Raw genomic sequence first — 14,827 nt, forward strand, 5'->3', positions numbered from 1 at the left:
CTTTAAATTATAATTAGATGCCTATTTATTACTATTTTAAGATAACTTATATATACCTGAGTGACCTAAAAAAAATTTTTAGCCTTTAGATGGGCTAAAATTTTCGAATTTCATAGAGAAATAGGGAAGGGTATGACGGGTCTGGGCGTTACTGCATACGATGTTTTGCATTTTCTGAGAAGATTTACTATGGTAATATATATATATGTTTTTACCATAGGAAAGTAGAGATTTCAACGAACTGAAAGCACACCAACTTTTTGAAAAAAGCTGAAATTTTGACGTCAGAATTTTCGATTGAAAATTAGGGTGTTTTTTCGATATTAATTCAAAATAAGGTGAAAAAATAAATATTTTTAATCAAATAAATTACAGTATATTTGGGACATAATAAGGTAAGTTTTCACCAAATTTCGTTTAAAAAAATAAATTTTTGTAAAAGATAAAAATAAAAAACCAAAAACTTGGTTTTTTGAATTTTTCACACCAATTTTGAGGTTATGTGAAAAATGTGTGAATACAAAAGTTTTAGATCTTTTTATTACCTACAACTTTGCCATTTAACTTTCGTCGATAGGACTTTTAGTTTTGCCGGAAATCGAGATAAACCGTTTTTTACCCTTAAACCTCCCCCCCCCAACCCCTTCCCGACCTCAGATCGACCGTAATTTATTTTTCCTTTCATTTTGATCATATTCCCCTGCTTTTCTAATGGGTATCATCCTACTGTAATTTTTTTTGGTTTCAAAAATTATCGGCACTGGTCTATATGTGGGACCAATTCCTAAAAGACCGGCAACGCACTCGCGAGCCCTCATGCGCGAGCAATACTTACCTCATTACTTAGCAACATTCTCTTGGGGATGATTGTTTTTTGTTTTGCAAATCATTTTTAAATTATATTAATAAACATCAAAATTATATAATTTTGTACCATGCTCTAACTCGCACTGCGTGTCCATGGGCAGTGGTATCACTTAGCCACTGCTTCATATCGTTCCCGGATTTACTCAATTCCCAATGTGAACAACAAGAGCACTTTTTTTTATTGATACAAAGCTTGCCAACGCTCGGCACACTGATGCATTTTTACTGTGACAAGCACTAAAAGGCAAACATGACATACATGTAGAGATCATACAAATATCAAGCAAAACAATTATTAAACAACAAAACTAAAATTACAAAAAACTAAACAAAAATCGATTTTATAGTGTGATGGGCGCAACTATGGATATCCAGACCTAGCTCGTTTATCAGAATTCTTAATCTGGACATCGGTGAGCTTTGACCAAAACGCACTTTGTAACTTCCAATAGCAATCCCCATCTCAATAATTATTTTTTGTTCTCAAGGTTGTCATGAGCGCTATGGATATTGAGAGAAGTATAGTCCTTTTCATGAAAGAAGTCCCCCAGACGCGGCGCTGCAATCGCATGACGTAATGTTGCCATTTATTAGTAAAAAATTTACCTATTTTATTTACATTTAGCAGATGTAATTTATCAAAAAATATTATTTTCTGCAGACTTCGATGAAACAGTTTATGTAAAAAGTATATTTTTATTTACTTATATTAGCGGTGTTCTACCTACTTACAGGGAAAAGATGAGAAAATAGGGTTAAGAAAAGCAATAAAAATTTTTATTCAGAGTTTTATTGCATTATTGTTGGGTTACAATTTTTTTCGAAGTACACGCCGCTGTTATACCTTCGTTTGTAATTCTTGATACAGTTTTCTCTGACACACCTGCAATTAAATTACGAACAATTAAAAATAATACTAACTTTAAGTTTATAATGCTTATGTTATATGTAATATATGTTTTAATTTCAGTTACCTAGTTTCATCACGTTATGTATTTATTCAATTTTGTCGTAAAAACGAATTTATATCATAAAAGTCCCATCAATACAGCAAAAAATTATTAAATGACAACTCTAAAAAGTACCTGTTATGGCGGCAATTCTCTTCCGAACATTGTTTAGTGGTATTAAAACACCTTGATTCTTATGTTCCGCTTCACAGAACTCTTTCACCTTTAATATAATTTCTCAAGCCGAACTTTTTACAACTTTTAGCATTGTAATCAATCTTTAAAATGCACTAAGCTAGTTAAAAATTCACAAAAATCTACCACAACAAACGAACTTGATAACATCGACGAATGACAACATTGCCGACCTGTCAAATTTAGTTCCAAAAATCACCGCGGGACTTCTTTCATGAAAAGCACTATACACAAAATATGTATAGTCCTTTTCATGAAAGAAGTCCCCTAGACGCGGCGCTGCAATCGCATGACGTAATGTTGCCATTTATGAGTAAAAAATTTACCTAATTTATTTACATTTAGCAGATGTAATTTATCAAATATTATTTTCTGCATACTTTGATGAAACAATATTTCTGTTATGTAAAAAGTATATTTTTATTTACTTATATTAGCGTATTCTACCTACTTACAGGGAAAAGATGAGAAAATAGGGTAAAGAAAAGCAATACAATTTTTTATTCAGAGTTTTATTGCATAATTGTTGGGTTATAATTTTTTTCGAAGTACATGCCGCTGTTACACCTTCGTTTGTAATTCTTGTTACAGTTTTCTATGACACACCTGCAATTAAATTATGAACAATTAAAAGTAAATTTAAGTTTTTAATGCTTATGTAATATGTAATATATGTTTTAATTTCAGTTACCCAGTTTCATCAAGTTATGTATTTATTCAATTTTGTCGCAAAAACGAATTTATATCATAAAAGTCCCATCAATACAGCAAAAAATTATTAAATGGCAACTCTAAAAAGTACCTGTTATGGCGGCAACTCTCTTCCGAACATCGTTTAGAGGTATTAAAACGCCTTGATTCTTATGTTCCGCTTCACAGAACTCTTTCACCTTTAATATAATTTCTCGAGCCGAACTTTTTACAACTTTTGGCATTGTAATTAATCTTTAAAATGCACTAAGCTAGTTAAAAATTCACAAAAATCTACCACGACAAACGAACTTGATAACATCGACGAATGACAACATTGCCGACCTGTCAAATTTAGTTCCAAAAATCACCGCGGGACTTCTTTCATGAAAAGCACTATACATCAATCTGCATACAGAAACGTCGGGGTACCGTTGTTGTTATTGGAGGTTACAGAGCTAGGCGCAAGTTAGACAAAATCGCGACTACAAGGAGCGGCGGAAAGTGAGAAACTTCATACAATCATTTTTTATCTTTTTTATAAAATTGTAACTAAATTTGATAAGTTATAATTTTCATTATAATAATTATTTCCTTTCGCATTCCGTTTTATCTATTTGTGTACTTCAGTTCTTCCTTATATTAAGCATTATTTCTGTTAAACCTTCTGTACGCTGACTACTTATACAAAAAAAATACATAATACAAAAGCGCGATAGTAGAAATATTGAGCGCTTCTACGGCGATGTTTAAGACATAGACATTAATTAATGAACTATGGCGTAATAAAATATATATTTGTATTTTTCAGCAGAAGCTGTAAATATATAACGGTAACATTTCTGAAATATACTAATTAATGCAAATTAACAATATTCTATATTACGCTGTGAATCTTGTACATTTAAAAAACTTACGTCAATTGGTGGATACAGTAGACATGTTACACCAGCCTGAAACTGGTATCTCGCTAGTAGTGTATGTGTGTCTGTGTTATACGCCTGGAGGGCACCATCTTGCCCGGCAGTTACTAATATGGGGTGTGTCCTGAGAATGGCCATAGCGACGACAGGACCCGCGTGGCAAGTCATAACTTTGCGATGGTTACATTCGATTTTATCTATTTCTAACTCTAAGCTCCACACTCCACCATTGCCATCCTGCAAATAAAGAGTTTTATGGAACAGCCCTGCGATTCTGTAACTCACTTTTCGAACTCACACAGCGGTTTTCGCATCGGCGGTCGCTCTCAAATCAGTCGTGAAGCAGTCATTTTATGATTTGGCATTCTGAAAAGGTGGGAGCTCGTATAGTTTATGGTTTATGATTTGGCATTCTGAAAAGGTGGGAGCTTGTAGTTTATTGTTTATCAGAATGCCAAATCATAGAATGACTGCTTCACGACTGATTTGAGAGCGACCGCCGATGCGAAAACCGCTGTGTGAGTTCGAAAAGTTAGTTACAGAATCGCAGGGCAGGCGGAAATATTTCTGCATATTTTTAATTTTTCCTTATAGTGAGATCAAGACAAAAGATAGAGAGATACATTAAGAAATTTCGTTGTTTAAACCATGCGGTTGAATGGACTTCAAAGTTCAACATAACCGCCGACTTGATTGAAATAGATAAAATACAGTTATAATATACTTAGATAGTACTTTCAAATTATAACTTACTTGTGCGTACCAAAACATGCCCTTCTGATGTTTTAGGCACATTATTTGACAGCCTGGGACCTAAAATATGAAATAATTAAAATTGTATTCGTAACTGTATTTGTATGGCAATTAAAGATTACAATAAATTACCAAAAGATTTTCCGTCTTAGAGTCTTTAAAAAGCGACTTAGTGTATTTTTTTAGAAAAAATATACTATTCAATAAACGATTATTTGCGTGAAACACCGTAATTGATATAAAATTAATGATGTAATGTATATGTGTACTATAATAGACTAGATAATATAAGAATTGACTTTGACTAATAATGTAAAATTCCTTAAGACAAATTTGCGCGCCATCGTGTGTGGCAGAATATGCGAACGATTTACGATTGTATCACCTTAACATTTTATACCATATTCTTGCAATAAATAAATTATTATTATTAACATTTTTTATTATTATCGAAACGTGCGTACACGCATATGTCTGCGTGATATGAATATTCTGTGTTCATATTAAATTTATTTTTATTTTCTGTCATTTCCCTCAGATTTCAGTGTAAATGCTACATTTAACTATATATGGTATTGGATTCAGCGGAAATTAAAAGTTATGTATTAAACCGCTCGACTTTGACGGCTCATTGGTCTAGTGGTTAGTACCCCTGACTGCGAATCCATGGGTCCCGGGTTCGATCCCCGGCTGAGACAAACGTCGATGTGATGAGCATTTGGTGTTGTGCTTAGGTCTTGGGTGTTTAAATATGTATTTATATGTCTATCTATCTATAATATGTATGTATATCCGTTGCCTAGTACCCAAAACACAAGATTCACCAGCTTAGCATGGGACTAGGTCAATTGGTGTGAATTGTCCTATAAAAAAAAATCTTTATATATATAATTCTTCTGTGAGTGTGTATGTCACTGAACTTCTCTCAAACGACTGGACCGATTTTGATGAAATTTTTTGTGTGTGTTCAAGGGGATCTGGGAATGGTTTAGATTCACAAATCAGCCCGCCAGATGGCGCTGCAGTCGGTACTTTCATACTTTGCTTTACTAATCGCTTGAAATATCATGCAGGACAACGTCTGTCGGGTCCACTAGTATATATATAATAACTAAAATATATTATTAGGTATAACTAATAACTAAAATATATTATAAACCATTTTACGAACACAAGTTTCAGCGACGGGATTTAGTTCAACATACGGGTCGTCCTCTGGAGGATCCGCTTGTTCCACGGTATCCCAGTACCAGGCACGAACGCATCCATCACGCGCTATAGTGGTCACTTCATCACCCGCGGGACTTAGCATGAATTGAATCTATAAATCATATTGTATTTCAGGACAATTCATGCTTTAAGTAAGTAGAAACCATCATAAACATTACTTTAAAATAAATAATAGTTTTAAAAAACTAGAACACACGCTTTTGAAGCACATCAAACTAAAAAGTGAAAAATAATTCCTAATTTTTGGTGTCTGAAAAATAATTCCTAATTTAGGCTGAAAATGGTAATGAACAAAAAATACTGGTATTATTGTGAAAATGCGTGGGTTGCTCGATAGATGAAAATGGCACAGAGCCATATAAGCCTAATGGCCTAAATTAGGAATTATTTTTCACTTTTTAGTTTGATGTGCTTTAAAAGCGTGTGTTCTAGTTTTTTTAACCTATTATTTATTTTTATTTTTTAGTTTAATTTTTTTTAAAAAAATTTTTTTCGGATTATTGCATTCTCATCGATCTTTGACAGGTGCGGAAAGTTTGAATTAAATCTGTCCGTTAAAAGTGGGTCAAAATCGAGTCCGAACGAGTCGGTTACATACATACATACATACAGGTGAAGCTAATATAAAGCGTGTAAAAAGTATAACAACTCAGTTCTTCTACCGTTAAATGTTGTGAGAACCATACGAAGTCGGTTAATTTATTCATTCTGTCTTAAGTTATTACTTAATTAGTTGACCTAACAACATCTTATACTGAACATATGAATATTTCAAATATTTTATTTTTTAAATAAATACATTAAATTAACTGCAAGTACTTGGTCAAATTGAATAAAATCGGAAATATACCGTGTTTATAAAATGCCTGCTTGGTGTCTGAAAATTCAGGCTTCCAATTTTATCCACAACGAAGTTACAGGGGGGTCGAAAATGGCCAGAAAAGTTTCCAGAAAAAGATGACACGGCCGTGCCGCTTCGTTTCTCGACTTGACCAATATATTTGTATGAAAAACTTGAGAAACGGTTAGTACTACTAACTCATCGACTACACAAATAAATTAACCATATACATAGTATGAAAATGCGTTTGAGTTCGATCAGCAAGACTGATCAAAGCTAATTGTATGCAGAAAGGAATAAATAATGATTAATAGAAACAAAATATTATGAATGCCACATTAGAGTCTTTACGTCACTTCAAACAGATTGTTATTAATTAAGTATTTTTAACCCCCACCTATTTTCTCACCATAAATTGATTGATTTATTTACACATAACCATAACATTCAATAATGACATTAACAATAAACTTAAAAAAACAACGGGCGACATTACAAAACGTAAAAAAAATATCTTGAAGAAGTATTCAAGAGTGCGAAACTCAATTCCTAATACAAAAAACTCATGATAATACAATTAAATCTTGTTTGATTTATTCACAAATACGTACATTAAGTTATTGTACCCCACCATCACTGAATAATAATAAATACTTCTTTTAGTTTTGGTTAATTAACGTTTAGTAAGTTCTTACTAAACGTTAATTAACCAAAACAGAGAGAAAAAAGAAAAAGCAAATGTAAAAAAATAATCATATTATTAAAAATGATGATTTAGATAATATCAACAATAAAAAAAAAGTGTTACTATAATGATTTATTATTACCACTGGTGCCTTGTGACATGTTTTACGTCCTCGTTGTGTAACTTCCAATTTGACAAGTCCAGCCTCCCAAACTAAAACGTTGCCCCATTCGCAGCCCGACAAAACCTATAAATATTCGATGTAAGAAAAATATACATCGGCGATTACAGAGATTTAATTTCTTAATATTTATATCTAAACTAAGATTCAGCAATAAGTGTTCTGCGTATGATACTAAGACTATCTTATTTAACACTCCGTTGCAAAAATAATAAGGGGGGCAACGGGCTTTTGAGCGTTCCAGGCAACATTTTATCGAAAAATAAAATAAAATAAGTAAAGCGCAAAAATTGCATAACATATAACTAAAAGAAAGAAAACAAATGAAACAGATGCAAAGAACACATAAATCGTGATAATTTACAAATTATGTTAGGGATATGTACAAATAATGCTTGTACAGTAGAAATTTGAAGGAAGATAGAGAAGGAGCTAAGCGGGTAGAGACGGAATGTGAAGTATAGCCTCACTGTGGAGACCCTATAGACAAGAAAGGAAGAGTTATATTATGCGATTTCAAGGATGTCTTTCAGAACAGTGTAGGTCCTCGATAACTAGATTTTAATTTTTTTTTTTATATTGTTAAACATATGTTATCGCAGACTTTTAAGTAGATATTGATGTCTTCTACAAAACAGTAGTACATAACTTTGCTCTATAGACAATATTTCAGCAGCGTACTTTCGCGATGTAGGAATTTTTATTGGTTATTTTTTTCCACACGGATCCCTGATTTTTTGTAAATATTCTTATAATCTATGTTCATTAGGGATAATGTAGGTTTCTAATGGTGAATGGATTTTTCAAATCGGACAAGTAGTTTTGGAGCAAACAAAAAAACAAATCATTCCTCTTTAAAATATTAAATAGTGTAGATAGAGCCTGGGGCAGCTTTAAGAACATCTCTTTCACCACAAATTACGTAGCAATTACTGAAGCAATAAGATGTACCTTTTCATCAGGCATAGGATATACGCCGAGGACATCGCAAATTTCCGTTTTTCCGAAGCGTCCAAGTTCTCCTTTTAACTTAAGGCCTGTGAAGGTACTGGCCATTTTCCAAAACTTAACATGCGCAGCTCCTAAAAATATACAGTATACACAGTAGTAATTTGCATTCATAAAGCAGTTCACAGTACAAGCAAGTATTCAATGCGCACATAGAAAGTCAGTTGGTGAGGAAAGAAGGTCAGGGTTGAGGGTAGCACACTGAAGCCAAACAAATAATTTTCAGTCATACAGAAAAGACTCGAATTATCGATTAGCAATCGCTGAAGGAAAGCATCTCTATGTGACCCTCCTACATACCAACACTCAGTTTTGGACTAAATGAGTTACTGTTTTTTAGTCTGTTACACTGTTTTCAACAGTAAAGCACAGATCTTATATCCGGGTCAAAAACTGTCATAACTGACAGTTAAACATTTGAGTTGTGCAATTCAACATGACATTAAACTTTTTTAATTTCAATGGTACAACATTCATACAAGTTGATAGTGGTAATAATAATAATAATTAAAAAGTTTTGTCCCTGTGGCAGTGTTCCGTTAATGTTAATGTATTTTTGTCAAACAAAACCTGACAAACGCCGTCGATGTTTCAGTCTTAGTTGTCTCTATCTCACGAGAATCAATTACCACAGACGTATGTATTGAGATTAAAAGTAAGTACGGCTACCCTTAGGTAATATTCAGAAACGCGATTTATCGCGAACTATATTTATCAAAGCAGAGCAGGGTTGGGCTAGTGGCTTCAACGTGTGACTCTCATACCTGAGGTCGTAGGTTCTATCCCCGGCTGTGCACCAATTGACTTTTTCTATGTGCGCATTTAACATTTGCTAGAACGGTGAAGGAAGGCATCGTGAGGAAACCGACATGTCTTAGACCCAAAAAGTCGACGGCGTGTGTCAGGCACTGGAGGCTGATCTACTTGCCTATTAGATTTAAAAATGATCATGAAACAGATTCATAAATCTGAGGCCAAGACCTAAAGAGGTTGTAGCGCCACTGATTTATTTATCAAAGTCCAGTACATTTTTAACGTCTCATAGTCTAACTTATTCCGTGTATTTTAGTATTTATTACGAAAAATAAAGGTACCTATCGCATTTGTTGCCATAGTAATGTTATGTTAATAAATGTTAACCATACGGAAACTGTTCTATCTTAGACCACGTTTTTAGACCGTAATTTATAAATTGCGAACTCACAATGGTTATTTCGATCACATTAAAAAACCCTAAGCATCAAAGCTGTGGCAAAAAGCATATAACATGTTTAAATATTAATACCAGCGGTTGTCAGTTGGCCAGGACAATAAGGCGAGAACATAACAGCGTTGACGTCAAATGTAAAAGCACTAGTGCGTAGAAGAATTCTATGCCGTTTCCAATTCCATATAGTCAAGTTATAATCCGGTTCTTTTCCCACCGATGCCAAAAGTTCTCCATCAGGACTGAAATCATTTTGATAGACTTTAAAAAGGTTTAATTCAATTCTTTTTACTTATTAACTTTTTGTCTTTACTGAAGATTGAGGTCTTCTACAACCCGTTTTTAAATAAAAAACAAACAAAGAACAATTGAAATAAGAATATAATAATAAACAAGGCTTTTACAATATTTCTAACGAAAATTAAATAAACTTAATAAAACTTTAGAGGTGTCAAGGGACACCTGGATGGAACGAAATTCCTTTCGATTAATTTATATGTTAATTGGTATCATAACAGTATGATAGATTTTCTCGACACCAATCTTACGACGAAAAAAAAAGCCAACATCACGAGGTGTTCCCAGGCGGTCACCCATCCAAGTACTGACCTCTCCCGACGTTGCTTAACTTCGGTGATCGGACGAGAACCGGTGTATTACAATAGCAAATAGCAAAAAAGTGTCGTGACAACTTTTCGTAAGAATTTTTTCCGTCTAGCCCCCTATTACAACGCGCGATAAGGAACTTCGTTCCAATAAATTGAAATATTTTTGTTTAAAAGTATCTCTAAGGTTGGTAGAGTTTGGTGATTTTGTGACTTATTCACTGATAATCACCAAATCACGTGCGACGAATGAAAGTATCGTCAATATCTTTATGAAAACCACGGCTTTTACTTTGACTAAAATAAATGACGAACAATGAAATAAAAAAAAACTGGATTCCTAGAACCCTTTATAAGTATTAATATTATAGTTTCAAAGGCTACCTTACCTAAAGTCAAGAATAGAATATGCATTGCTTGTTCCATCACGTAGAACGGCATCAATTTCCATTTGTGGCCACGTGTACATCAAAATAAGAGGATCTCTGTGTCCCTCCTTTCCTTCAGCGATTGCTATTCGATAATTCGGGTCTTTCCTGTATGACTGAAAATTTTCCAAAAGCTTATCATCAAGTAAGATCAGTTTAGACTTAGTGGCTTCAGCGTCCCACTGGCTTTCTATGTGCGCTCGTACGGTGAAGGATAACATTGGAAGGAAACCGCCAAGCCTTGGGCTTAAAAAGTCGTCGTATGCACAGGCTGATCACCTACTTGTCTACTAGAAGAGGACTGAACACGAAACAGATAATATAGAAATCGTAGCGTAGACCTAAAATAGTTATAGCGCCTCTGTTCTCTTTATTATCAAGTTTTCACTCATAAACATTTAAAAATCGAATTTGTCGTTTATTATGCTACTCTTACTTAAGACTTTCTTCTTTTGTTTTAGTTCTTTGTGAATTTAATTGGAAGCTTATAAATTCCTTACGCCACTAGATTATACCTACCACAATGTTTCCAACGGATCCGCCAGTGGTGCTCCGACGAAACCATGTCTGTTTGGTGTTAACATCCATGAACGTAATAATACTGCCCGCAGACCAGCATACAACAGAATCATCGCATGCGCATAAGTTAAAGTATTTATGGCAGTTATAACCATAGGAATGTCTGGAGGGTGCTCAAGAAAATATTGCTGAAAAGGATATTTTATGTTCGCGATGCGCGGCATTTGCTGTAGTTTACTTTAAATAACAGTAGCTTAAGACCAGCGCTGGTACTCTGAAACTTCCAATAGCAATAGGGATACAAATCTATACGATTTTTTGAGTAGCTCTGAATTAGCAACGTAGAATTGCGCGGCACAAAAACTCAATAGTAGGATTCGCAACCTATCGCTTTTGCCTGTTATCGGCACTAATTAAAAATTACTTATCCAATATTAGTTACTATGCCAAAACTATCGTATAAAAATGGATTTTCGTAAAATTTATAATATTGATTCAGAGACTTTAGAGATTCAAAATATTGGCTTTGAACACCTTGTCTTAATTTACAATATAATCAAAAAAATCACAGTCACGAGTATTAGTGAAGAGTGCGTATCATGAGCGTGCTTGCGCGGAGTGCGTGCGTAGCCCACTGAGAAATACTAAATTTGAAACACCCTACGTCTTTCAATTGTTCTACCAACAAGGATACTCAAATTCAAATAAGTCGTCAGGTAAAGTAGCATCCAGGCTTGTAACAGCACCGGATATAAAGTCATCAGGGTCATATTCAGTTAAAATTGACTCTTCTTCTACTGCTTCCTCTTCCACTTCCTCTATAAGAGCTTCTTCGTTGGCCTCTTCTTCTTCTTCTACGATTAAAACGATACTATTTTACTATCGGCAATTAAACATCTAATGTAAACGTATTTTTCCATTTTCACTGGGTTGTTTGACAAGATTTAAAAACTAGTACACTGCGTACATGTTTACAAGCATGGATCGCTTTTATAGAGGGCCGTGAGACGAGATGTCCTAGAGAAGCGTTTTGGCGGGTTTTTGAAATTATGAATGTTTAATTTGAATTTTATAGCTTCACAACATAAAGCTAACAATCTTTCTAGATTATAAAGTCAGTTATAATCTTTCTGAAATGATTTTTAAAATCTTGTCAAATAGCCTATAGTAAGTACCTAATCTTCATCTGTAGGACTTTTCTATTATTCTTACCTTCTCCATCTTCACCCTTGTGGCCCTCATCATCAGCCATATTATTATAATATTGTGGGTATACAAATAATCAATTGAAATTACATTACGAATCCATCGCCAATGTTAAGAATCTATTATCATATTAACAAAATTATTCGTTGCTAGGATACCTGCAGAGTATAGACAATAGCAAATAATAATATTTAGATGCGAATCAAAGGTCTATAGGTCGGTTATCGAAAGCTGGCTCGTTCACAGTACTCACACACGTATATGACTTTTTTGCCATGCTATACATTTTAGTCCACTCTGGTTTTAGTAAGGTTGGGTGGGTTGTAAATAAATAAAAATGTGTCAAATACATATAAATATTAGGTGCATACGAGGGTGGATCCAAAAGTTCTAAGTCAGACCAAGAACGTGAAAGAGTAGTTCGTGTAAATAATTTTTCATTTTTCGACATAAGCTCCATCTAGCTCAACACACTTCACTTTTACTTCACTAACTATTCTTTCAATACTCCTCTTAGAAACCCCAGTCGCATCTGATGTCAAATTAAATAATAACATTTTTTCATTAAACTGTTTTTATTAAGATGCTTAAAATAATTAAAAACATTGTGCACCATTTCACGAGATTGCCCTGGTGATGTTTGAAAAAAGATCAACATGTATAAAATAATAATAATATAAAACAGTAAAGATCAACATAAACAGTAGCAAAAGAAAAACAATAACTGTCTCTTTTATACTCATAAGCTTGACCGAGCGCGAGAGAGACGGACAGTCTTTTCGTGATGTATTTGTGATTGTATTTCAGTTTGACATCACGTCTCGCGCTTATTCACAGACACTACACAAGCACAAAGTGTAAATGTGTTGAAGCCGCCAGCTTTAGATAACATACCTATACCTTTTGTTAAAGATTTTTTAAATATGTGTGTGACTGTGCCATGTCTTCTTATATCTTCAATAGTATTTCAATAATCAATGTAACATTAGAGCATTTTACATTAAAATACTGTTAGATAGACCAATGGAAAAATAAGAATTACCAATACCATTAAAATAAATTAGTCTGTTGTACTCACGTATTACCTTTATCTATATAGACTTTTGGTATGATATACTTGACACTCAGATCAGACAAAGATACGTCATTATTATTATGACAGTTGGCACTTAACAGATAACTTTGTCGTCTGCCGTTTGGAATTTGGATGTGATTAATCATTAATCATTATTCAAACCAAAATAATAATATTATGATTGAATCGTACAACTTTGACGTAGAAAAGCTTGATAAATACTGTAATTTCATAATTACAAGTAGTTAAGGAGAATTTTCACATTTTAACTTGTTAGTAACTGGTGAGCTAAGACAGTTGATTTTTTAAATTTTCAAGGATTTGAAAGTTATTTGGACTTTAGACTTATTACCATTATAGGAAACATGGCTCAACCTCACAGGAAGGCTGTATTAAATCTTTACAAAACGGTAAGATTATGTTCATCAATGCTAGATTTTCTTATTAAATTAAACATCAATTTTTACTATTAAAAGTTTTCGTTTGCAGCTGTTGTACATGGGACGTGATTGGCCTCAGGGTTATGACCTCTTTAGAAAACGGTTACATAAAGTGTTCTCAAAAAATAGTGAAGAATCAGATCCAAACAAAGTCGCCACTATGATTAAACATGGAGATTTTGTAGTTAAAGAAATTGAAGCTCTGTATAAATTAAAAAAATATAGAACATTAAAGCGAAGATATTATGATGACAATTGAAAGTTGACTGTTTTGTATTAGGTTTGAATGTTTATAATTATGGTGCTATTTCAGATATAAGTATAATGTTATATAATATGTAGCAATTAAAATGACATTGAACATGTTCATATTCCAACAATAAATGTTACTGCTATCATTGTTCTATACTTATTTCTTTACATACATATTTGAATGTTTTAGGAAATGAAACAAATATTTCTTTTATATTTTAGGGAAAAATTATATTTTATAATAGTTACATAGCAGATAATAATGATAATATTGTCATTTTAAACTACCTAAATTCCCTACAAAGACCAATTATAAATTTTAAAAATATTTGCGTTTTTGTCAATTTGTTATCTTTCTTAGTAAAAACTAAAAGAAATAAAAGTAAATGTATGCCTCCTCATATTTCAAGCAGTCATATTCAAGCATTGCATTCATTGTATGAACGAAAATGACCGCCAATAAAAATTATCTCTTGATTACACAATCAGAGATTCAAAGATTTTATCATATAAAAACAAAAATGTTTTGTCTTATCAGGCTTTACTTTAAAACAAATAAGAGCTTGTGATACAAATTTAGCAACTGCTTATTTAATAAAATGTTTTATTGAGAGGCTTAAAATATAAATATTTTTATAGCAAGATTATTTGTAAAATTGATCTTAATTTGCGATCCTTATAAGAATTATTCTTGGAATCATAAATATTCCATCAATACACAAATATTGGGACAACTATGAAAAATTAGGGGTCTCATCTTTTGGGATTTTCT

At 33.1% G+C, this 14,827-nt stretch overlaps 2 protein-coding genes across 3 annotated transcripts in view; one reads left to right on the plus strand and one right to left on the minus strand.

Annotated features, from left to right (window-relative positions):
- The window catches only part of LOC125059759 (cilia- and flagella-associated protein 44), a 42,481-nt gene extending 30,147 nt beyond the window's left edge, over positions 1-12,334 (minus strand). The window contains exons 1-10 of the mRNA XM_047664308.1: positions 12,295-12,334; positions 11,777-11,936; positions 11,083-11,245; positions 10,525-10,679; positions 9,609-9,772; positions 8,267-8,397; positions 7,277-7,381; positions 5,550-5,699; positions 4,379-4,438; positions 3,620-3,862 (exon numbers count right to left, since the gene is read on the minus strand). Of these exons, the coding sequence (XP_047520264.1) occupies positions 3,620-3,862; positions 4,379-4,438; positions 5,550-5,699; positions 7,277-7,381; positions 8,267-8,397; positions 9,609-9,772; positions 10,525-10,679; positions 11,083-11,245; positions 11,777-11,936; positions 12,295-12,334 (1,371 nt within the window). The remainder of the gene's footprint in view (positions 1-3,619; positions 3,863-4,378; positions 4,439-5,549; positions 5,700-7,276; positions 7,382-8,266; positions 8,398-9,608; positions 9,773-10,524; positions 10,680-11,082; positions 11,246-11,776; positions 11,937-12,294) is intronic.
- A 1,114-nt stretch (positions 12,335-13,448) lies between these two features.
- LOC125059598 (LYR motif-containing protein 5B) lies at positions 13,449-14,201 on the plus strand. 2 transcript variants are annotated; one of them, XM_047664079.1, is made up of 3 exons: positions 13,449-13,646; positions 13,724-13,773; positions 13,853-14,201. In XM_047664079.1, exons 2-3 carry the CDS (start codon positions 13,729-13,731, stop codon positions 14,060-14,062), a joined length of 255 nt encoding a protein of 84 aa, XP_047520035.1. In that variant the 5' UTR covers positions 13,449-13,646; positions 13,724-13,728; the 3' UTR covers positions 14,063-14,201. The 2 variants fall into 2 exon arrangements, with proteins under 2 accessions (XP_047520035.1, XP_047520034.1); XM_047664078.1 differs by having other exon boundaries at positions 13,452-13,773.
- The last annotated feature ends 626 nt before the right edge of the window (positions 14,202-14,827 follow it).

Source organism: Pieris napi, chromosome 20, assembly GCF_905475465.1.
Source record: "Pieris napi chromosome 20, ilPieNapi1.2, whole genome shotgun sequence".
NCBI classification, from domain to species: Eukaryota; Metazoa; Arthropoda; class Insecta; order Lepidoptera; family Pieridae; genus Pieris; species Pieris napi.